At 35.2% G+C, this 25,934-nt stretch overlaps 1 protein-coding gene across 1 annotated transcript in view; it reads right to left on the reverse strand.

Moving 5' to 3' along the window:
* The window catches only part of Arih1 (ariadne RBR E3 ubiquitin protein ligase 1), a 109,425-nt gene that overhangs the window by 10,689 nt on the left and 72,802 nt on the right, over positions 1 to 25,934 (reverse strand). The window contains exons 4-10 of the mRNA XM_047541161.1: positions 24,181 to 24,273; positions 23,632 to 23,687; positions 10,440 to 10,506; positions 8,504 to 8,610; positions 5,339 to 5,381; positions 4,781 to 4,852; positions 2,310 to 2,440 (exon numbers count right to left, since the gene is read on the reverse strand). Coding sequence (XP_047397117.1) covers positions 2,310 to 2,440; positions 4,781 to 4,852; positions 5,339 to 5,381; positions 8,504 to 8,610; positions 10,440 to 10,506; positions 23,632 to 23,687; positions 24,181 to 24,273 — 569 coding nt within the window. The remainder of the gene's footprint in view (positions 1 to 2,309; positions 2,441 to 4,780; positions 4,853 to 5,338; positions 5,382 to 8,503; positions 8,611 to 10,439; positions 10,507 to 23,631; positions 23,688 to 24,180; positions 24,274 to 25,934) is intronic.

The following is a 25,934-nucleotide window of genomic DNA, read 5'->3' on the forward strand; positions in this document are numbered from 1 at the left end:
GACAAGAATTCACTTAGGTCAGGAAATTTAATATTAACTTTCCCATCCTGGATCATAATCCTTACCTGAGAATACTCTATTCGACCTAGCCCAAAGATAACTTCCCTTACCAATACTGATCAACTATTAACATCTCTTCTATATACTATATCCTTAAAAAAGTTTCCATGTAACTTTTTTAAAAACACATTTATGAACCTCATCCCATGCTGGGCTTCAACCTGCCAACATGGTACAGATTTTAAGGCTAGGAAAGCAAATACTTAGGATTCATTTATACTTCTAACTCAAATAACTCTGGAATGCTACTTTGACAATTCTGAGGCACTTAAAGATATACATAGGAAAAAAAACCATGATTCACTTGCAGTGTCAGCATGCATAAAGGTAAGGCACAAGCAGCATTTTCTGATATCTGGTCCAGGTCATTATTCATTTTTCCTATCTATCAACTGTTTTGTATGCTTTTCTGGTTGCAGTACAACTTATTTAAAATCTGAGTGTGATTAGAGATGATATTAACAAATACATACATCTTTAATAACTCTTCTTTATCCTCTCTCCCCATCACTAGGCTTGCTTACTAAATTTGCACAGAGCAAATTTAGTTTCTAGAAACAGTGTAGTCCTCCAGTATGCCTTCTTAAAATTTAGATAATCTGTCTGGCTAAACCCCAAATACCCTTCCTTGGCTCTGACAAAAGTATAATTTCTCTGCCCTCCCAAAATGATGAAGTCTTTAGAACGCTTCATCTCTGATCATCCATTTTCCAAATATTATGGTGTGGTGTTGTATTACAATGGCAAAATTTCTTTACTTGCACTTAACCAATCAGTTTTTAACCTGGCTCAGAAATAACTTCAGAGTGAATCCCTATTACTATTCCTCTAATTAATACGAATGATGAAAGATCCAATGAAACTACAGAGAAAAACTTGTAACTGTCTTAAGTTCACACCTTCTTCACTTTTTCTTGAACCTACATCTGCTTTCCTCCAATCTACTCTCTACAAAGTGCCAGAATTATAAGATAATGTATGTAAATCTCTTAATACAGAACTTTCTCATCTAAAAAAAAAAAAAACAGCTCAAACTCTGTCACTCCCACTTAAAATCCTTGTGATAATATCAAAATTAGTAGGCTCCAGTCTCTTTCCAAACTCTTTTCCTATTCCCCACAATTTACCAGGGGTCACAAACTCAAACCAGTAAGTAACACAAATTAGTAAAGTGAGCCCTTTGCACATTAAAACACTCAGAACATTAATTTTCACTATTGTCAAAAAATGTGCCAGCTCCCATTTTTCTCAAAACTCAAAGCATCCTCAGTCTAAATTGGACTTTTCCGAATAAAAAATATAAATGGAATAAAAGTATGTTTCACTACTAAATGAAAAACAATGGTGCCATGTGATGCAATCAGCACTCTGTCCAAGGATTATGCATTTGTGGATTCACTCATTTGCAAATAAAAAATATTTGGGGGGAAACTGCATCTATACTAAATATGTACAATTTTTTGTCACTGTTCCCTAAACAACAACTATTTATATAGCATTTTCATTAGACATTATAAGTAATCTAGAGATTATTTAAAACATACAGGAGGATGTGTGCAGGTTATACACAAACACTATAATACTTTTTATAAAGCACTTGAGCATCCCCAAACATGAGTATCCACAGGGGGTCCTGGAACCCAATTCCCAGAGAATGCCAATGAATTAATGTTATTACCCTTCAGTCTTGGGGAAACAAATCAAACTGAAAGGCAAAGACCCATGTAAAAGACTGCTTCCCAGTTCTAGGTGTTTGTTACCAGAGGAATGTAGGCCTTAAGAAGATAAAAACTTGGACTTTTGTTGGGCAATTCTACGATTTTTAAGTTTGATAAAAAAATATTGGCCGAATGCCGTCCAGAGTAAGAAAAATATACTTGCGGGTTGGGCTTTCTCAACAGCTTTTAGTTGCCTAGAGAGACATGCTAGATGATGAAAAAGTCACATTCTTTTCACATCACTCTGCCTTTGTTCATACTGCTCCTTTTGTCCTAAATGTATTTCCTACTACTTTATCAACTAATGAGCTCTCAGCTCTTTTTAAAAAGTTCATCTCAATTGTTACCACCTCTGTGAAACATGCTCTAAGGATATTTTGCATATACTTCTCTTGTAACATAGCTCACACATCAATTTTCGTTTATTTAGTTCCCAGGATAGTAATCTTGTTGAGAGAGAAATATTATTCAAAATATGTGGCACATATCACATACTTATGTGAATATATTCTTCCATTTCCCACAACCTACCAGGCAGATCCATGTGGTTCCCAAGGGCCAAGACACACCCAGCAAAACTCTGCTTTACAGTTCTGGTTACGACAGACCATGTGATTACAACCGCCATCCTTCTCAATTGTGACATGGCATTTGGGACATTCCTATGAAAAGAAACTATAAAGTTGGTGTCAATGCTACACTAGGTTGTATTACTACCATTGAGGAGAAGCCATTTCTAGATTTGATTTACTTATTGCAGTTAATACATGTAAAGCACTTAGAACAGTGTCAAATATTAAGTATTAAAAATGACTTCCTCAGCCTCCTGAGTTGCAGTGATTTATAAGCATGTGCCATTACACCCAGTCTAAGGATATTTTTAAGTGGGACTGAGGGACAAAAACATTTCAGTACTTTAAATCAGATACATAGTAACAGTTTTATGGAAAATAAAACATTTTGTTCATGTAAATATATTCCCTAGTGTTATTTAGAAATAATTATGTAGTATTTTCCTACATCCCATGCACTGTTCTCAGTGCTTTATATGCATCCTCATATTCCTTATAGTAGTACTATTTTTATTTCCATCTGTGAGATGAATAAACTATGGAAGAAAAAAATAATAACCTAGTTCTTGGTCACACAGGTAGGAAATGGGGATTCATACCCAAATAATCTGCCCTCAAAAGACAGGCAAGCAGGAAATCAGGACTTGATTAATAAAGTCATAATATTCCCCAACTTTCTTTGGCCAAATGCTGTTTTAAATTCATTTCAGTGTGGTCCATTAACTATGCTACAGAGAAAACAAGAAATTGTTTTCTGTAAGTCTGTTTCATTTTCTTAGTCTCTGTTAAGCTAAAGTCTCTGATCTATAGGCCTTTTTTGTTTCTGAAAAATCTTGAAAAAAAAAAATCAATCTTACTTATATTTTATTATACCTAGAAGGTAGACAACTTGTATTTTTTTTTTGTCGTTGTACTTGCATATTTACATTTGATGTCTTTAGCCCCCATAAAGAAGAGTTAATCTAGTTATACAATTTGACCTTTGTCAAACAGACTGCACTGCTGACAAACTATACTAATTTTAAGCAGGCTAATGTGGCAAATTTTTATTATATATTTTAGGTGAAAAATTTTTAAATCATTCACTTAAGAAATTTTACATATTGCCAAAGCAGCAAATTTTAGGCATAAAAATAGGTTTCGTTTTACATTTCTTGGTTGTAATTAACCAAATAGTATTAAGCCTTATACCACGACAGTTTGCAAGTATGCTCAAGAAGCTAATAACAACAGTACTTATATAGCTGCCCTCTTCTAAACACTAATATAGGGCACATTAAAGAATCTGGAACGTTAATGAACATTTGTAATGGGAAACCCTCCAATTTTCAAAATGAAGTGCTTAACTAGGAAATTCTTTTAAAATAGCAATAAAAGTATCTGCCTTCCTGATTAGAGAATATTTAGCAAGGTTTCCTTGAGTGATGTGTATTATGCTTATCATGATGCTTACTATGTTTGAGAAAGAACATAAAAATATTGATTGCTACCATATAGTCCTTACAGATTCAAGCATTTGTTTTGTGTGACAAGACTGACTGTTTTAACTGCTAATGCTTTCTAGGAAAGAGAAATACTTGTATCATACACGTAAGTATGCAAGGTATATCCTTACAAGTATGTGTTGACTACGGTTTAAGCACCGAACAAAGCTATAACTAGTACTGATCAAACAACTCAGCTTCTTTAAACACCATCTTTACATGTGAAAGACAGTATTACAAATAAATAGACAATGAATCACCCTATCATTCATTATCTAAGTCACCTACTATCCAGACAAGACTGATAAATAAAGGATGAATGCTTATACAATTTTCTATTAAGAAACTAGTTCTGTATACAGTATGGAAACAAATGCTTATTTATTATTTAGTAAGAGCAGTGCTAAAGAAGTGGTTCAGGGTAATAAGATGAATTCTGAAACTAGTATCATGAGCAATGTACTTTAAAAAAAAAAAAAAAAAAAAAGTGATAGATGGAACTATATACTCTCCTTCCCCCACTGTTTTTTTAAAAAATTTGATACAGGGTTTTGCTAAGTTGACCAAGCTAACCTCAAACTGCTTATCCTCCTGTCTTAGCCTCCCAAGTAGTTGAGATTACAAGTGTAAACCATCACACCTATTCAGAGCCAAGTCTTTCAATAAGTCATAATTCAAAGTTTAACATGAAGTAGACGTGGAGAGATTGTTTTGTTAAATCTAGTTCAGTTCTAGAATAAAAACTTAAAGGCTCCTCAGTTACTATGCTCAAATACTGCCCCTAAAGAATAATTCCTAAAAAGTAAAACTGAGGATTTAAGGAAGAAATGTAAATTAGCCTAATAAGAATCAAGCTAGGTAGAGTGTCCCATAACTAGGTAAATTTACTGCTTCTGTTGATCCTTATCAGTTTCATTACTAACAGTTCCTGAAGAAAAGCACCAACCTTTGTGTTGGCTGCAATCCAATTGGAGGTTTCACTGTCATCGTCACACTTTTTAATCCACTTCTTTAACCACTGTTTGAAAACAATAACTGTTAGAGTTTTTAAAAAGGCTTAAATATCAGAGAAAATTCCTTCAGCACTTCATTACAGTCAAGCTTAAATGTAAAAGCCAAAGAGCAAGATTATCACTAGACTTACTTTCTCTCGAACCAGGGAAACCTCATAGATGTAGTATCTACTATACATAAAATCAAGCAAAGGAGGATTTTTCTCTAGCACAAGCTAAATGGGGAGTCTAGAAAAGTTGAGCTACAGAGAGTGCTTTTCCCCAATAATAAATCCTACTGAGAGGTGCCTTAACCATGACTATGGTAATAATAATGAACTGACTTGACTTCCCAAAGAATATTCCCTAAATACCTACAATAATCACTTGAAATAAAAAGGTCACAATAAGATTTTCTATTTAACAACAGATAACAGTCATTTCATATTATTTTTCACCAAGTCTTAAAAACATACCATCCCATTATTTAAAAATGAAAATGTCAAACTCACCTTACATTTAACAGGATCATGCCAATTTTCTCCACAATTAAAGCTGTTAGGTGACAAAAAGAGTTAAAAGAATGAAGTCCTACTTACCTTACCCTTACAAACCACCCAACCATTTGATGCTTTTTAGTTCCAGTTTCTAGTCACTGGCAAATAAAAGGGGAGGGACCATGATTCTATAGTAAATTACTTGGGAGTTTAGTGTGTATCAGGATTACCATGTAGTGGTTATTCAACATGTGAGAAATGAAGAACAACAAGACAATGCACTGATGACAATTTCATAACAGTTGTTGCTAGGGTACCTCAGACTCTATTCAGAAGTTTCAACTAATGCTTTATCAGAATGTATTCAATTTTTACTTAGTACTCCAAATGAAGAGTAAAATTCTGACTTTGTAGGTCAATTATATTCAGGAAATTAAAAGGCACACTTTTGCATAAATTAAGAGATCAATCTCATAGTCCTGTAGAAATAAATGGTGTTACCTGGCCTAGGTATAAAATATGACTAAATTGCTCTTATTGTACACACACATATACAAGATTGAATTTTAGAACCAGCATTATGAGCAATGTACTTTAAGACAAAAAATTAAAAACAAAAGCCAAGAGATACACCGAGCTACATTCAGCTTCCCCCTGCCACACACCTTTTATTTTATTTTCTTCAATTTTGAGACAGGTCTCAGTAAGTTGCCCAGGCAACTACTATGTTCACTGACAATTCGTTTCTGTTTTCTAGGTTCATGGCACATGCAAGCAATTTGTGAAAAAAGGGTGGAGAAGTTATAAAAATTAAGAACAAACACAAATGATTATGAAAAACTAACCATGATATGATTGATTAATGATCTAATCTAGTAATTTAGGAATGCCAAAAATTCTTTTTGTCAAAGAAAGGAACAAAGTACTATCGATTTAAGTTAAGTCACAGAAATTATTATTTCTGAAAAAGGAAGATGGGAAATGGGATATATTAGGGGACAGAGTTGCCTCAGGAACAGCAAGCACTAAGCAACTCAGTGAGACCTTGTCTCTGAATAAATACAAAACAGGGCTGGGGATGTGTCAGTGGTTGAGTGCCCCTGAGTTCTATCAATCCCTGGTACCCCCCAAAAAAGTGGGGGGGGCCCTGATGGGGTTGTAGTTCAGTGGTAAAGTGCTTGCCCCTCACATGTGAGGCACAGGGTTTGATCCTCAGCACCACATAAAAATAAATAAATAAAATATTGTGTCCATCTACTACTAAAAAAATATTTGAAAAACAAAACAAAACCCTAAGAAGCAGGTTTGGATTCAGATTCCACCTTTTCTTTAAAGGGTAAACTCTGAAACAGTAAGGCACAATTAATCTTCATTGAAATAGCACATTTTATACATGTGTATGTTGACTATACCTGCATTCTTGAAAATATTTATTATTAATTCATAAGCCTAATTCTGTATCTGTTTTGGGGAAAATATAGGTAAGAGGTAAAATATCTATTTCCTAGCTCCACAGGGCCTTGATTGATCACCTTTTCACTCCTACTAAAGATCCTCAAAGGAATGGAAGATCATCTCATTTTCTTCTTTCTATGGTTCAAACTCTGTGTTCCCCAAAATTCTTATGTTGAAACCTAATCACAAACAATATTAGGAGGTGGAACCTTTGGGAAATGACTATGTCATGAGGGCTGCCGTCATAAACAGGTCTAGCGCCCTTTAAAAAAAGGCCTCAAAGAGCTGCCTTGCTCCTTCTACCATGTGAGACACATCAAGAGAGGTACCATCTATGAACCACAAAGCAGGCCCTCACTGCACAACAAATCTGCTGGCACCTTGATCTGGGAATTCCCAGCCTTCATAACTATGAAAAGTAAATTTCCATTGTTTATAAGCTCACCCAGTTTATGGCGTTTTGTCCATGATTGACAAATGAATTGACAATTCATTTCTGCTTTCCAGGCTCATGGCACATGAAAGCATTTGTGAAAAAAGGGTGGAGAAGTTATAATAAATTAAGAACAAACACAATGTTTATGCAAAACTAACCATGATGTGGTTAATAGCCTGAACAGACTAAGATACAAAATTAGTACTGTGAAGTGGGGATGCTGTTTTATCAAAACTCAAAATGTAGAAGCTGATTTGGAAATAGGTAATGGGTAGGGTCTGGAGGTATATGCTAGAAAAAAGTGTACATTATCGTGGACAGATTATTAAGGGTGATTTTGGTGAGGGCTCAGAAAGAAGTGTAGAAAAAGTCTCAACCATATTAGAAATACCTAAGTGGTTGTGAATAGAATGTTGGCTGAAATACGGCCTGTAAAGGCCATTCTGATGCAGTCTCAGGTGAAAATAAGAAACATGCTGTTGCAAACTAGAGGCAAGGCTGTCCTTGCTATAAAGTGGTAGATAAGCCGGTTAAGCAATCCCAAAAGACACTAAAACACTCTTTACTACCTGGTGTCAGAAATTTCACAATAAGTGGAATCTAGAATCCACAGGCTGAAATATATGCTACAGAACTCCAAAGTCTCCAGATGTCAAGAAAGCCGGGCATTGGAAAACTCTTAACACTTAAAACCACAAAATTCACCTGCAAAATTTCATTCTATAGTATTAAAACTTGTCTAAGTAAAAAAAAAATTTTAAAAAGACTGAGTACTATGTTTGCTAAACTGAGACAATCTAAAAATATAGCAAGAGCGATATAGAACTCAACACAGGGCTGGGGAGGTAGCTTAGTCGATAGAGTGATTGCCTTGCAAGCACAAGGCCCTGGGTTCGATCCCAGCACCGCAAAAAAAAAAAAAAAAAAAAAAGAACTCAACACAATTTGACAAAAAAAGTAATCAACTCAAAATGAAAAGAACTAAGTTCCTATCTTGGATCTTTTAAGTTTGCGCCCATATAAGTTACAGTGAAGCATAAAGGAAAATGAGATTATAACTGCATTTATGCCCCATGAAAAATAATCACAAAGTTAGAACATCAAAGAAAGAGAAAACATTATTCAAGATGTGACTTTTCCATTTAATTCTTAATTATAAAAATATATATGGTATTCTAAACCAACATCATGCAGTTTCCTGACTGAAGTAAATTTTTTTCCATTTTATTACCAAGAATAAACAGAAAAGCTTACATGCACTACTTCTATTTAGAAAATCATTTGCTTACCAAAATTGGCGCCCACATTTGCAGCGAACAGGTTTAGCATCAGGATATTGAACTTTAACAACATGGTGGCAATCTGGGGCAGGACACCACTTTAACAGTCGATTGCACTAAAACACAAATGAGAAAACTTAAAAATGCAGCAAATATAAAAACCTGCTATAGTCTTCATTGGCAATGCTTATGGATGTACTGTTTTCTCAAGATTATTAATCCCTTGAAGACCTACTTTTATAAAATACATGAACGATTTTCTTATTCTATTTTCAAAATTCCACTGAGAAATTTTTGAAATTATTCATTATGTGAGTCTTAACAAACAACAGTTTATTTATGATTGTACTTCAAGGCAATTTTCATGAGATGCAAGAAAACCAGATGTGCTTCAATTCAGGGAAGACTTTTAGATGCTACAGTATAGTTTAAGATAAGTTAATGCGTATATATGTAATTCCTCCTTCTGACAACAGAAAGAGCTAAAGTTAGTTTCTAAATTACAGGGCAAGATTGCATTTTGGTTCTTCAAAACCTTATTTCCTTTTTTTCTTTTTGGTAGTGCTGGAGATCAAACCCAGGGCCTCACACAATCTAGACAAGTGATCTACCACTAAGCCACACCTCAGTCTGGAAATATAACTTTAAAAGTATTTTTATTAAGGAACAAACATGGCTCAAAGTAATAGTCTGTAATAGATTACAAACTCCACTGAAGCTGGGTCAGGTGGGGCATGCCTGTAATCCTAGTTACTCAGGAAACTGAGGCAGGAGGATACAAGTTCGAGGACAATCTCAGGAACTTAGCAAGACCCTGTCTCAAAATAAAATATGAAAAGGTTTCAGGGTGTAGCTCAACGGTAGTATGTCCCTAGATTCAATTTTCCATACTATAAACAAAACAAAAAACCTCCACTGACCATTTCAAGAAATATACTATTTCTAAAATGTGCTGTTTTCCAATTTACTCCCTAACAGAAATAAAAACTATTTTCTAGAATTAAAATACCAAGTTAATACTCTCTTATGGGGGCTGGCAAGTCCTTCCGATAAAGTTAGACTGTTGGGGGCTATGTGGTGCGGAAGGCGCCGGGATGGCGCTTGGCAGCCAGCCAGAGGTTGCTTTGATCACATCGGCAGTGAGGAGGTTGATTGACATAAGCACACCCAGGTGATTTGTCATTGGCCGTATCCAATTAAGTCCATGCACACAACGTGTGCACAGGTGCTCCTGCTCGTGCCTGCTCGTTTTTTTGACCTTTACCATGATTGGGCAGCTAGCTCAATTAATTAGATTAGATTGGCCTAATCTTTGCATAATTGGCGTCAGCCCTACCCTTCGCCTCCTGGAGGGGATATAAGCCGGTGCTCCCGGAGGGTTTTTTTTTTTTTTTTTTTTTTTTTTTTTTTTTAAGGTTCGAGGTTCCAGTTCCTGGGTTTCCTGATTCATCAATAAACTGTTCCGAATTCAAGAGCCTCGCTACTCTTTTGTCCCCCGCACCAAATTGACTCCGCTGGACGGTGTCATCAGACAGTAAAGATTTTTGTTTTATAAGCCATTAATGCTCTCTGTAGGAAGTACTCAATCCTGTCATAGTAGCACAAAAAGCAGTCATAGAACAAATGGCTATGTGCAAGTTCTAATAAATTTTTATTTGCAAACACAGACAGGCCATAATTTGCCAACCTGTGCTCTAAGAAAGAAATATAACAAAAGTAACTACAGTGTTCTTGGGTATAGTTCATAAATAAGATAGAAGGGCTTCACACTTTTAATAGGTTGTATGCTTGCTTGTTTTCTTGGCTGCTATGGATCAAACCCAGAGCCTTATCAATGTAAGGCATACGCTCTGAGCTACATCCCCACATTCCATATTTTTAAAAGTAGTATCTCCTTTAAAAAACAATTCCTTTTTTTAAAAGAAGGAAAACTTATTTCACTTACCTCTACAAAGCTATTTGTTATTAAATGCTGATACTTTAATTTAACTTTTGAATCTGTTATCAGGCGCCTGAAACCAAGAATAAAAACAATTTATTAGGAAGTTTACAGCCAAGAGTATTTTCCACATTTATAACATATAATCTTAAAAACTGTTTATGCTATGGTTATCACACAACTGCCCTATGTGGAAAATACTGAACTGAACTTATGCTGCTATCAACAAATATAACTCATCAAAATTATAATTTCCAACTTTCTATAGTTTTATTTTGGTAGACATTTTCCTCATGTTTCTTATAGTCTAAATATTCTGTCTTTACACCCAGTGTGTATTATAAACCTAAAGACTTACCAACTATTGCCAAGTTTAGCTCACTTCACAATCTTCTGACTCTGATATCATGCCTTAAGACAGCAATTCTTGGTCACATATCTTTAGATCCCCCACCCAAAATGGTATGTGAAATAAGCAGATGTTGATAGGACTGTTAAGGAATGAATCCACATTTTCTGATAGCTAAAGCTTATATAATTTTTAGAGTCTTTTTTATCTGGGAATTCTTTGTCATTAAATATTCAGTGACTGCAACCTGGCTTCTTTCACCTACCCTGAACACTCTATAATTCACAATAATTTCTATAACTCACATCAGAAGCCCATGAAAGTGAGGAACCCTGAAGCTTCGGTTTCATTCCTTTTATGGTAAAACCCTTCTGAATGTGTTATAATAAAATGGTGTTAAAGTGGGATGGGCACAGGGAATAGGGAAGATAACCACCGAAGCCAAGAAGAACCATATTGAACATACATGGGATTCACCCTATTGAAGTTTTTTAAAATGAACAAGACAAGTCTGGCTTCATCTAATTCTTAAGCTTCATATTTCCCACTCTCCTTCCGTAAGATCCTATCCTGTCCTATGCCACATTTTTTTTTAAGTCCTGTCATCTATATTCTTATACTTCCTGAAAACTAGTAAGTACCACTCTTCTTCAGAGGTATTGCTTAAGACAGCCTCCCTTGGAATTGAAATAGGAGAATGTCATGATGGGATTCTAAGGTGGGACAAACTATGTTTGAATAATGACTTCATAACTCTCTAGCTATGAATTGAGGGTAAGTCCTGTGAACGCTATGTGCCTCAGCTTACTAATCTGCAAATCAGCAGAAATGAAGAATTGTGAGATTGGAACAGTGCCTGGCAAACAGTAAGCACCTAATAAATATTAATTGCTATATTATTATATTACTTCAATCAGTTAAAATGTTGTTATTCACTTGAGGAAGCCTTTCCTGACAATTTGCCAAACCAGTCCAGATGTGGAACCCCTCTTAGTTCGCCTGGCATCTAAAACATCTCCTTTATAGATAATTCACTGTAATTTTAATTAGACAGTTATCTACATAATCATCTGTTTAATATCTACCTTCCTGCTCATTTATACCCAAACAATAAACTCCATGAAAGGATCTTTTGTATCCAGCCTGGCTTGAAGAATGTGTTCAATTCTTAAATGGGTAAACTATATGCACACATGTTGAAAATGAAATCTAAAAGTAATTAATATATTTGGTACTTCCTCACATAATTAAACATGGCATTACTATATGACCCAGCAACTACTCTCCTAGGTATATATACTCAAGAGAATTAAAACCAGGCCTTCAACAAAAACTTGCAAACAATGGTCATATTTTCATACAACAACAAATACTTTCACAAAAAGTAGAAATATCCATATACTGGAACATTATTCATCAATAATAAGAAATGAACTACTAATTCATATTTCAACATGGATGAACCTTGAAAACACTAGGTGAAAGAAGCAAGTCACCAAAGACCACACATAATTCCATTTATATGAAATGTCCAGAACAGGCAAATGCATAGAGACAGAAAACTGGTAAGTGGTGGCTAGGAGAGGAGAGAATGGTTGAATGAATATTTTCCATGAAAATATTCTGGAATTAGGTAGTGGTGATGGTTCTACCACATTACAAAAGCACTAAAAGTCTCTAAATTATATAAATTTTAAAAATTAAAATGGTGACTATGTCACATGAATTTCACATCAATAAAATAAGGAAATGTGATCCAAAGTCAGATGTCCAGGTTCCCAAACATACCTTACATCTATTATTCATAACATTTCTCTGACTTAACAAATTCTAGTGACTTTTTTTTTTTCTTTTTTCTTTTTTTTCTTTTGGTATTGGGGACTGAAGTCAGGGGAACTTTACAATTGAGTTAAATCCCAATCCTTTTTATTTTTTACTTTTTGAGACGGGTTCTCACTAAATAGCTTAAGGCCTCTCTAAATTATTGAGATTACAGATGTGTGCCACTGTGCCCAGCTTCCAATAATTCTTACAGCTGACCTTAGCTTAAGAAGAAGTTGCCTAAATCTGGCAAGACTAACTAGGACCCATTACAGTAAAGGTCAATCAGTTATTAGAACAAGGTTCCTACCTTAGTTATCTTGATGGTGAAGAAAAATAAAGTAACCTTACATCTTTGAGAATAGCATCCTCAAGAAAAAGGCTAGTGTCATTCTGGTTTTTAATGTGTAATTATCTTGACAGTGATCTGTTTCACTTATGTTGAATTATAATGCCAATACTTCTAATAGAATGCAGCTATCAGGTAAACAAAATAATCTCTAATGAAAACTTTCTACACTGCTGAGTAACGTCAGATGTGTTAACCCCGCTTGAGTTTGGGAATGATACTTCACTTTAATGAGATAACCAAAAAGCTATGATTTGATTTATTTATTTGTTCCTGTTGCAGGGATTGAACCCAAAGGCACTTAACCACTGAGCCAGAATCCCCAGCCCTTTTTATTTATTTATTGTTTGATTTTGAGACAGTCTTGCTGAATTGCTAAGAGTCCCACCAAGTTGCCGAGGATGACTTTGAACTTGAGACCCTCCTGCCTCTGGCCCTTGGGAACAAAATAATTTTCAATGGCTACATTATATTCCATTCTTCCCCCACTGTTGGGCATCTGGGTTATGGGAGTTATGACAATGTGATTAACATCTTTACAATAAATCTTTGCTAATTTTTATTATAAAATTAATAACATTTACTATTATCTAAATTTTATTTAATCGCAAAGATCAAAATGATCTTAGTCATTCCATCTCATCATTTTCTTCAACCCCACATTTAAATCTGACTAACTTGAAAATATAACCAAAATCCAAACCATTTCCTGTCATCTCTTCTACCATCCTGCTCCAAACCAACATCTCTTGTCTAGACTACCATCACAGTCAAAAACTAATATCCCTGTTCCCATTTAATCTTTTCTTTTGTTTCAAACACCAGCAGTCAATGCAATCCCTCTGCTCAAAACATTTTCATGGCCAAATGAAATAAGTAGAATAAAAGCCAAAGAACTTACAATGACCCATCAGTCACCACAGAATCTGCTTCATATGTCCTCCCCCACTCTTCCCTGCCTTCCTTCAATCTGTACTTTTTAAATTACAGTTCAATAACAGTTTTAAGTTTAAATTGCTAATGCTTAGCAGTAATTTATTCCATCTGTATTTAATAAGCACCAAAACTTGACATTGTTTTATTTTTACATTTCTATGAGGCCAGGAAATTATTTCACTGTGAACTTGAGCTAGGATCCCTTAAGCCTACATTCTAAAATAGACTAGCTATACTGTAGTTTTTGTACTAAATTTCCTTCTTAAAATACTGAAGTCAGTGCTTTTCAATGTTTCTCTATGGAGAAATAACAGTCATTCAATTTATTCCCAATGAGCCAAGTAACTTCAAAATTCCATTAAAACTTTGATCCTTAAACATAAACATAACTTAGGCCAGGCAGAGTGACACATGCCTGGAATCCCAGCTATTTGGGAGGTTAAGGCAGGAGGATCACAAATTCTAGGCAGCCTCCACAGCTTAGAGACATTGACTCAAAATAAAAAGGGATAGGGATATAGCTCAGTAGTAGAGTACCCCTAAGTTCAATCCCCAGAACTGCCCCCCTCTCCAAAATATTCTCAGACACTACAGAAAAATATGCCTACATACCCATCAGAAAGGCTAAAATTTTTAAAGACAGGTGATTTATATATATAGGTAGGAGTGTGGGTACACAACCACTTTAGGAAACAGTAGCGGTATATACTCAAGTTAAAAATCTCATTCCTACATACATACCCCAAAGAAATCAGTGCATATCTGCCAAAAGACACATTAGGTATATGTTGTAGTTTTTTCACAGTAGCTAAAACCAAACAAATCAGTCAAAAAATTCCAAGTATCTATTATTAGAATATGGAAATACTATATAGAAATAATAATAATCAAATATTCTGGGACTGGAGTTGTAGCTCAGTGGTAGAGCACTTGCGAGGCATGTGTGAGGCCCTGGGTTCAATATTTAGTACCACATATAAATAAATAAAAGATCCACTGACAACTAAAAGAAATATTTTTTAAAAGATGCAGAAAATTAAAAAATAAACATTAAAAATAATAATCAAAAAACCCCCAAACACATGTATCTAACAACATGCATGACCATCAACCACATTAACTGAAACAAACATATTCACAAAAGAACACATGGTACATGATTCATTTTGATGATGTTCAAGAACAGGCAAAACTAACTGATGGTAACAAAACTCAGGACAAGCAGCCAAGGTAAGATGGATACTAACTGGGCAAGGGCATAACGATGAACATTCTGAGTAATGGGGAAGTTCAACACCTTGATCTGGGTAGAAGGACTCAAAAAAAAAAAAAAAAAAAAAAAAAAAAGGAAAGAAAATCAATATGCAGCAAACTGAACTAATAATTAAATAAGAACAATGTTTTCCCTCTGTAATGCAATTAACACACATATTGAAATGTAGTTTGTTTCTTTCCTAAGATGGCACAAACTATATGACTGCACTTAATTACTAAGGATCCAGGTAGCTTCACAAACTTATTCGTGATTTTTAAGATACTGACAGAATGTAAAATGTAATCATCTGACTTTGAGGCTTGGAATAGCAGAGATTTAAAAGATTCCATTTATTTCTCTTTGGGCCCACTCAACCATTTGGTTCTATAATTAATATTTACACAGTTATATTTTAAATGTATTGTTTTATAATTTTCTGATCAAAAGAATGGCGGCACCAATTTCCTCACCATACATAGTAAGAAGTTAAGATGTACTGCTTAAAATTGATAGAACAGGAAATATACTGACAAAATAGCATCTAAATTATATTGTTTATTTTTTTTAAAAAAATCTATTTGTTAAAAAGACCAGTACTGCCTTTTTCAAAAGTGGGAAACTAGTCAACAGAATTACACATTATCAGGCTGTAGCTGTAGCTCAGTGGTAGAGCACTTGCCTAGCACGTGTGAGGCACTGGGTTCAATCCTCAGCACAACATAAAAATAAATAAATAAAATAAAGGTATATTGTGTCCATCTACAACCAAAAAAAATTTTTAAAAAAGAATTACACATTATGTATGTCATGATCTTATGAACCATTTTTTAAAAATTCTATCAGTTTAAAGCCTTTCTTTGCAGATGTGAGGGTGAGCACTGCTTATGCTAAACAGAAGCACTTACTATTAAGCTATACCACCAGTCCCAGAAAAAGCTTTTTAAAAAGTAATAGGCAGGGATGGAGATATAGCTGAAAAATAGACCGTCAAATGTGTATTAGGTCCTGGGTTCCATCCCTAGCACTACAGAGAAGAAAGAAGCAATGGGCATAGATCTTCTAGAAGTGAGCCAAGTTTCTGCCTTCATGTTTCTAAAATCTGTACATGAAAATACTATTTTTTAGGCATGATGCATAGGATGTTGAATCCAATCATTAAAATTCCAGATGTTTACTAATTAGTGAAGATATAACTAAATATACTACTTGAAGATCTTGAAAGACTTTATAGATACAAGGTTAACTTCATCCTCCCTAAGAGTACTAAAGGAGCTATGTATAGTAAAATAAAATTAAGTTCTAAATAAGTAAATGAAAAAAAAATTTTTTAAATAACTAACTACTCAGATAAATAGAAACACATTTATTTAGTCACAAGTGATACATACTTTCACTAACTCATGAAAGTGTAAGGACAAATTTTGTGACAAAAAGCTCTCGAAGTATAATGTTACCTTTATGACTTTGGAAGTATAGCTAGCTACATGAGGCCACTGTGTGGAGAAGCCCCACTTAGTCTAATACCCTTGATGGTATGGTATTACAGCACAAATAAATCACTGAAGATTTCAACGATGACATATGTTTATGAAGGTAAAGAATAGGATATTCTCAGTTACTGCTACAGGTATTCAAAATTCATGTCTAGGGCTGGGGTTGTGGATCAGTGGTAGTGCACTTACTTGCCTAACACATGTGACGCACTGAATTCAAACCTCAGCATCACATAAAAATAAATTAAATAAGGGTATTGTGTTCATCTATGCACACCCCCCCAAAAAAAGACACATGATTATTAAATCCTGGTTCCTAAGGAATACTAAAAAGAAAATTCAGCTGAGAATGGTAGTGCATGCCTAAAATCCCAGAGGCTTGGGAGGCTAAGGCAGGAGAATTCCAAGTTTGAGGCCAGCCTCAGCAACTTAGCAAGACCCTGTTTCAAGATAAAAAATAAAAAGGCTCAGTATGTGGTTCAGTGCCCCTGGGTTCATTCCCTAGTAGCAAAAACCAAACTTTAAAAAAAAAAAAAAGCAAACTCATTCAATTACCATTATGAAGAATTAAAGAGTCGGGCTAAGAGTATTTCAGTGGCAGACCATCTGCTTAGAGTACAAGATGTCTGGGGTTCATTACCCAGCACCACCAACAAGAAGAGGACAAAAATGTCAAAAAGCACCACACCAAGTGATCAGTAAATCACTACTTTCCGTGTATTATTTCCAAGATTAGAGCTACTAATCCTGGATGGAAGTATGCATAGGACTTAGTCAACATAAATTGTGTACCTTGGGTCACAGAGTTCACAGCTTAAGAAAGAAATACAGATAAAATTACAGGGGGGAAAAAGTGAACTGTGATTGAGATGGGGGAGAGGGGTGATTTAGAAGCTCACTGGATATCTGCCCAAACCAAAAATAAAATCTAAACTGAGGCCTAAATATGACTAAGAAGACCAATAAGTTAAAAGAAGAGTAATGTGAAGAGTATTGTATGTGAGAAAGCCAGGAGGCAAGAAAATAAAGTAAAATTCAAACAAAACCAAATGCAAATAAAACAGTATTTAATAAACTAGGTTCTGCGTGGCTAAAACAGAAAGTAGAAAAGATTAAGCAAAAGATGGAAATGTACAGGTAGGTGTGCAATATAGGACAACAATGACAGAAAGCCTTTTGTGAAGAACTCAAAGGTGATAAAAGTAGGTAAGAAGGATTTAGGAACCAGTACCAAATTTTCAGCTAAAAAAAGATGATGACCTGGATTAGGTTAATGGTAAAAGGAATGGACGGATTTAAAGGTAATTAGGATGTGGGGACAAAGAACTGAAAGAATTTGGTGCAGGGGTGATTCTTGGAGGTGTAGAACAAAAATACATCAGGGATTATCATCAAACTTTTAATTCATGCAAACCTTTAACACCTAATGATCCCTTTCTTTGTTACTGAGAAGCAAGCAAAGAGCGAGTCTGGGGGTGAAGGAAGTGGTGATGAGGGACTGACAAGATAAAGCCTGTGGAATATATACATTGAGATGACTGACAGGCTGTGGGATATAAAGATCCTAAACTCAAAAGAAAGAACTGATTTGGAAATGTAAATTTGCTGTTTCCAATGCATGCCTATAGAAACTATATAACTGTACAAGAAAGAAACAAGAATCCATCCAATAGTCAAAGCCAAGGAAAATTTGAGAACTGGATGCAATTTTCAATGCATTCCCAATTGTATTACAGTATATAAGTTGGAAGACTTAGGGGACCAAATGTGTGTTTTCAGTACAATTTGTTACAAAGACACAGGAGTGACCCTTAAGAAACCACATTAAAAAACAAGAATTTTTCAACTGAGCTGAGCTATCAGCTATGTACTGCAAGGGAAAATGATACACAAAGTGGGTACAGGAAGATAGATCAACAAACCTAGAAAACAACATAGAGCTGTTATTAACCCCCCCCCATGTCCATTTTCATCTAAAAATTATACACTAGACAGAGAGAGAGAGAGAGAGAGAGAGAAGGAAGGAAGAAAGGAAGGAAGGAAGGAAGGAAGGAAGGAAGGAAGGAAGGAAGGAAGAAAAATGTGACCCATATGTGGGGAGAAAGGCAGTCAAGAAAACTCTGTGATAGGACCCAGGTGTTAGAGTTAGCAAAGACTTCTATGCCACTATTATAAATAAATTCAAAGAACCAAAAGAAATCATATTGATAAAGAAATCAACAAATAGAGAATTTCATGTCAGGCATGATGATATGTTTCTATACCCCTTAGCTACTCAGGAAGCTGAGGCAGGAGAATAGTGAATCCAAAGGCCAGCCTGGGCAACATAATGAGCACCCTGTCTCAAAAAACTAAAGTCAAATAAAATAAAACAGAGAATCTCAATAAATAAAAATTATAGAAAAGTACCAACTGGAAATTTTACAGGTGAAAAGCATAATAACTTCGATCCCCAGCCCTGAAAAAGAAAAAAGAAAAGAAAAGCATAAGCTGGGGGTGGTAGTACATGTGTGTAATCCCAACTATTTGAGCGGTTGAAGGAAAAATTGTTTTAAGTCGAAGGCCAGCCTGGACAACCTAGCAAGACACCCTCAAAATAAACCAGCAAAGTGCTGAGGATATAGCTCAGTGATAAAGCGCTTGCCTAGCATGCTGGAGGCCCTGGGTTGGATGAATGGAAATAACAGAGGAAAGAGGGATGGGGGAGGGAGGGAGGGAGGGAGGGAAGAAAAGGAAGAAAAAGGAATGGAAAAGCATAAACTGAAGTGAAAAACTGACTAGAAATGTTCACTAGCAGATTTAAGATATGGTAAAATACATAAATAAAAATAAATACTAAAAAACACTTAAAATATATGATGAACTCAAAGATATATCACCAAAAACTATCCAATATGAAACAGTAAAAAAGACAAAATGAACACAGTCTACACAACATGCATGTCAAAGTTAGGGGAAATATGTGTGAAGGGATTGCCATAAAGAGAGGATAGAAAAGGATAAACATTTTAAGAAACAATGGGCAAAAGCCCCAAGTTTATGAAAAACATTAATTTGTTCATCCAAAGAATTTAATAAGCCCCACACAGGATAAACACAAAGTGAACCACATCTAAATAAATCACAGTCAAACTTCTGTAAGCCAAAAACACAGAAAATCTTAAAAGCACCAAACTGTGGGGGTGGGCACCAAAAAAGCAATATGATGAAAGGTTTTCTTATCAGAAACAATGGGAAGCAAAAAAGCAGTGGAATCACATATCCAAGTGCTGAAACTATTGGATGAAAAGCCAAGAGCATATAAGTTTTTAGAAATTCTCAAATGGCATTTAAAAATGGTTACAACAGTGCATACACTCTACTATATTATCACATTAGACAAATTCTTTAATTCTTAACCACTGTGAAATGCTGAAATTAAAAAAAAAAACAAATTTAGAGCATCTAGGGTGTGTGTCAGTGGTGATCAAACTCAGCAAGCATGCTATCACTGAGTTATGTTCCTAGCCCCACCCACTCCCCCCCCCCCCCCAGATGGAGATCTCACCAAGTTGCCTAGGTTAACCTTGAACTCAAGGATCCTCCGGTCTCTGCCTCCTGAGTAGCTATGATTACAGGTGCTCTCCACTATGCTTGATTTACATTTATTTAAGCTTAAGTTTTTGTTTAGTACAATTTAAATTTCTTACTATGAACTGCTTGTGTCTTATACAAACAAATTTCTTCCTCCTGTTTCTCTATCCATCTAGTGATCCATCTTACCTACCAACTTACCTACATACCTATGTGGTACTGGGGACTGAACCGAGGGGCACTCTAAAACTGAGCTTTATCCCCAGCATCCTCACTTTTTTGTTGGTACTGGGGAATGAACTCAGAGGCACCCTACCATTAAGCTAATTCCCCAGCCCTCCACCTTATTTCTTTTTTTTTCCCCCTTGAGACAGGATTATGCTAAATTGTCCAGGTTAGACTTGAACTTTTTGTTCTCCTACCCCAGACTCCCAAGTTGCTGGGATTACAAACATACCGTACCCAATCCTTCTATTGATTTATAATAGTCACATGATACCAAGAAAATTAGCCATATTTGTTTTATGTGTTTGATATATTTTGTCCACATCCCCTCTAGTCTTCTCCCAGTCAGGATCTTATCCAGAAACACATTATAAAAAGATAGATATGAAAGCTCCTCCAGGTGAATGCAGAGGAAGATGTCCTCCATCACAGCTCCTGAAGTATCTTCAGGAAACTCATGGTTTCTTTGTGTACAATCTGATAAATAATGCTTAATCACTCTCTGAGGAGAACATCCTAAGAATACCTAAGTAAACTGTACAATCTGTTAAACCCAAATGGCAGTAACATATTCATGGGTTCAGATCAATTTCTTTGATTTACAAAAATTTCTAAGTATCTAGATTACATAAGTGAATATGCAATCTACTGGAGATAAGTTTCCTCTCCAAAACAGTCATACTTTTCTCCATTTTTCATACATGCCTGAACTCACTGCTATTTGCTTTCCACTGTCAACCTTCTAGTAAAGTTGCTTTCATAAGAGGGAAATCCAATGGTCTCTTTTCAAGTTTTCTTGATCATATCTCTGCAGGAAGTGACATCATTAGTGACTTCTCTTGCTGACAGTCTCTACTCCATTGGTTCCTGTATTATTCTCTAAACAAATAACCTAAGTGTCTTTCACTGATCCCCTCCCCTCCTTCTAACTTGAAAATTTCAACTCAAAGACCTCAGTCTATCTTTTTTCATTCTAATTTCTTTCCCTAGACTAACAGCCTCTTCTGTCATTACTTCAACTGTTAACTTATTTGTTTACTGAATCCCAAACCTGAAGGGTACTAGGTTCTACCTAATGGATCAAATTAAAAGAGTGATTCATACTAGAGTTTTTTCATACCCCACACTGATCTGTCTTTAAATTCTGTTCTTTCTACTGGCTCCCTTCTAAGATCCAAACTCTCACACTATCATCTTTAACCTACTGAATAAACGCCTTCTAACCAAGTCTCATTGCTCAAATGCTTTCCCACTCTAAAAGTTGTTTTTGTGATACTGTAGATTAAGGCAAAAGATGCTACCAGTGAACTACACATGTCCAGTCCTTTTTTCCTTTTTATTTTGAGGCAGGGTCTAGGTTGCCTAGACTGGCCTTGAACTTGCCATCCTCCTGCCTCAGCTAATGTTTGGGATTACAGGTGTGGGCCACCACACCCAAAATTGTATTTCTAAAATGCAAATTGTATCAGTCTTTACAACTATCTATGAAAAAATTCATTATGGACTGTCAAATGTCTTGTATTCCCATTTCTAATAACCTCTCACTCTGCGCTCTAGTCTCAGACTAACTCTAAAGAGAAAAGTTCAGGTTCTATTTAAAAAATACTGACATTCTTTAACAAATATTACCCTCTACTCCCTCAATCCTAATTTTTGCACCTCTTATGTTACTAGCTAAATCAAGTAAGTCTCTCCTAAACTCTTCAGAGAATAATTTCTTTCTAAAAGACTATATCTATATCTGTATATAGATATGTATACATATAAAAGTAATATGTCTTTTACTTCAAACTCTTGCATTATAGTTTATTATTACTGTGTACTTCTTGAGGAAAAGTACCACAGTTTAATGTTTCTGTTCCCTATGCATATGTGCCAGCAAGTATGCTCCCCTAAGTGTTTATGGAATGGATGCAAGGATACACTGACCTATACTGATGAAATGTATAATGAAAAATGATGAATTGATGAAAGGATACAAAGATCAGACAGCATAAGGGGGACAAGATAAAGACAACTGGAAGAATGATGGTACTTCAAGATGATACATAACTTATTTTTGCTAGCCTAAAATGGTAATGAAAATAAGATTACTAAAAAGAACAAGGATCAACAGAGATGGTGACAACAGTGTAAGTTTCAAATAAACCACGTAAAGAAAGTACAATCAGTGAGCTTTATAAATTGTGCTGGTCTAGTCAATATGTATCTTTATCAGGTTAAGAAATTTATTTATTAAAGCACATGGCTGCTTTTACTTTTATTACAAATATACCTTTCTGTATAGATAATTATCCAGTACTAATCATATAATTCACTTGTGGGTCCTCAATCTCTCATTGTGAAATGAAATCAAGTAGGTTAACCTGAGGTTATGAAAACAGCACTGACCCAGGAATTAAGCAAGCTGGGATTTTAGTATAACTCAGGAACTCATTATGGTTCTTTCTCCAAGTTTCTTTCTCCCTTGAAAAGAGAACCTTTTACTAGCGTAGTTATTAGCTGACAGCCTTCCACTGCAGTACCTTTGAGATCGCAGCAGTGTTCCAGCACAGACCACGCTCATTCTGGCTGGTAGTCCCAGCAAATGACTGAATACAGATACCTGAGTCCTCCCTTACTCCTTACTGAGGCATTTCTCTAAGGGAAATTTTATGTGCTAGAGTTCCCCCCAGGGTTGCCAGAGATTCTCATAGACACATCATAATCAGAATCTTTTCCTATTGCAAATATCTCCCTTCCTTCCTTCCTCAGACATCTTAATCTGCCTGGAGAGCTGTTCCTCCCTGCTCTACCCACTTTTATTACAGCACAGATGTTCCCCCCAATAAGTCTTCTTTTCTTTTCTTTTTGTTTTTGTTGGGGGAGCAGGGTATGTGTGTAGTGCTGGAGACAAACACAGGGCCTCACACGTTAGGCAAGAGCTCTACCACTGAGATATATCCCCAGCCCCTAACTCTTTCCATTTTAACTCTACCTTAGCATCTCTTTTGCAGAGGACCTCAACTGACAAATTCTTTGATTTCAATATTTACCAAAAGTGGGCATTTAACCCAAGTTAAAAGTGTGTTTTTGTACTACAAAGGAATATGTATCGGAATGTCTCTTCAGACCTTTTAAAGTCTGCCTTCTTTGAGGTGCTAGGATTTAACCAACTAACCAATATTCAACATGCAGAATCTACCAAAAATACTTACATAACTGTGTTGTCATCCACTAAGATATCACAACCATGAGCAGGACACGAAATAGTCTGAAAAAGATTGAAATTTAAACTATGTCTTCATTCAACAAATATTTATTGAATGCTTACCACTGCCAGGCACTTTGCTAGGTTCTGGGGACACTAATGTTTACAGGATCTCAATCCTTCCCTTTCTATTTAAATGAAGTAAATGTGCGTATGTGTTTATCACTAGGAAGTGACAGAATTACTAACCTGAGTGGTTCTGCAACAAAATCTTGAGAGGTTAAGGTAATTTATCTGACCACACTGTTTAAAAGTTTAGTTTGATGTATTACCAATGTTGATGACTGCTGGAAAACTCTGCCTAAATTAGGTCTTTACAATGTAAACAGAAAAAAAAAAAAAAAAAAAAAAACACCTACTTTTAAGTTGTTTTAATATAGAAAAATGTTGCTCATGCAATTCCTAATCCAGAAAGTTTCACCAGTTTATATTTATGCAAGGGTCTAAACACTACAGGAAACTCAATAAAAACTGAAAATCATTTTGGGATCTTTACCTGTCCCATGCCTTCCTCCATTATTTTGGTAGTTAAATATTCACTCCAGCACTGCATACAAAACTTATGTCCACATTCAAGGCCAGTGAAATACTGCAACAAAAATAAAACATGAACTTTAAACAAAGATATTATCAGAAAAATTTCTATCCCTAGTGACTCAATGCTCTTTTAGGTCACATTTCTCACAGTGGCTAAAATCTCCAACATGACAACAATATAGTCTCCTAAAATGAAATTCTAGGTGATGAAACCTAGACATGCAAATACAATGAATACAAAACACCTACTTAATAAGAAACACATCTATGGGAGACATTTATAAAAATTTTAGGAAAGGCAGGCAACAGTAAGTTTGTATAAAATATAAGAATATACCATGTATCACCAAGCATCATGGAAATGTAAACCAAACCATGAGACACCACCTCACACTCACTAGGACAGCCATCATAAAAAAGAGATAATAACAAGAGTTTCAGGTAAATATGTGGAAAAACTGGAAACCTTAAATCCTGTCAATAGGAATATAAAATGGAGCACCAATTTTAGGAAACAATCACACAGTGCCTCAAAATATTAAACAAAAACTTATCATATGACCCAACAATTCTACTCCTACGTATACAAAGCTCAAAGAAATGAAAATGAACATCCATACATAAACTTGTACACAAGGGTTCAGAGTAACATCATTCAAAATAGTCAAAAAACATAAATAACTAGAAATCCATCAAGGGATAGAAGATAAACAAAATGTGGAAAATCCATATAATGGAATATGATTGTCATAAAAAGAAATGAAGTACTGATACATGTTACAACAGGGATGAACCTTGAAAGCAGTATGCTAAGTGAAAGAAGCCAGTCACAAAAGACCACATATTGATTGATTTCATTTATATAAAAGGTCCAGAATAAACAAATCCTTAAAGGAAACAGATGAGCAGTTGTCTGAGGGAAAATGAAAGTGAATACAAAAATATAGAATTTCTTTGGGGTTAAAAATATGTTCTAAAATTAACTGCAATCATTGCACAATTCTGAATACACTATGAACTACTTTAAATGGGTGAATTGAATAGTACTCATAATATCTCAATAAACGTTATTTTAAAAGTGTCAATGCTGGGCTAGAGTTGTAGCTCAGTGGTAGAGCGCTTGCCTTGGCATGTATGAGGCAATGGGTTTGATCCTCAGCACCTCATAAATAAATAAAGGTAGTGTGTCCATCTACAACTAAAAAAAAAACCAAAATTTTTAAAAAATCACGGTAAATCAAAAGACCTATTCCAAATTACTAAGAATAACATTCTGTTCTAAAATTATTAACAAGATTTGAAATACTAATAACTTGAGAGATGGTTAAATTAAGTATACTGTTCACAGTGGGTTATTAAACTATTTTAAATAATATTCAAGAGTATGAAGGATTATATTTTTTAAAATATTTTATAGTATTTACTAGTTAATTAATTTTAATTAATAATATAGGTTCATGGCCAAAATAATTTTTTTAATGAGTCAGGTGTGGTGGACTAAACCTGTAGTCCCAGCTACATGGTGAGCTATGGCAGTGGGATCGTGAGGAACCCAGGTGTTTGGGATTCTAGTGCCCTACTGGGTACTGGCACCAAGTATGAGCACAAGTATGGAACCTGTGATAGTACACTTCTGCCTATGCAACAGAGCAAGACCCAGTCTCTCTAAAATAATGATGATGATGATGATGACGATGATAATAATAATAATAA

The sequence above is a fragment of the Sciurus carolinensis genome, chromosome 2 (genome assembly GCF_902686445.1).
Source record: "Sciurus carolinensis chromosome 2, mSciCar1.2, whole genome shotgun sequence".
Lineage (NCBI taxonomy): Eukaryota > Metazoa > Chordata > Mammalia > Rodentia > Sciuridae > Sciurus > Sciurus carolinensis.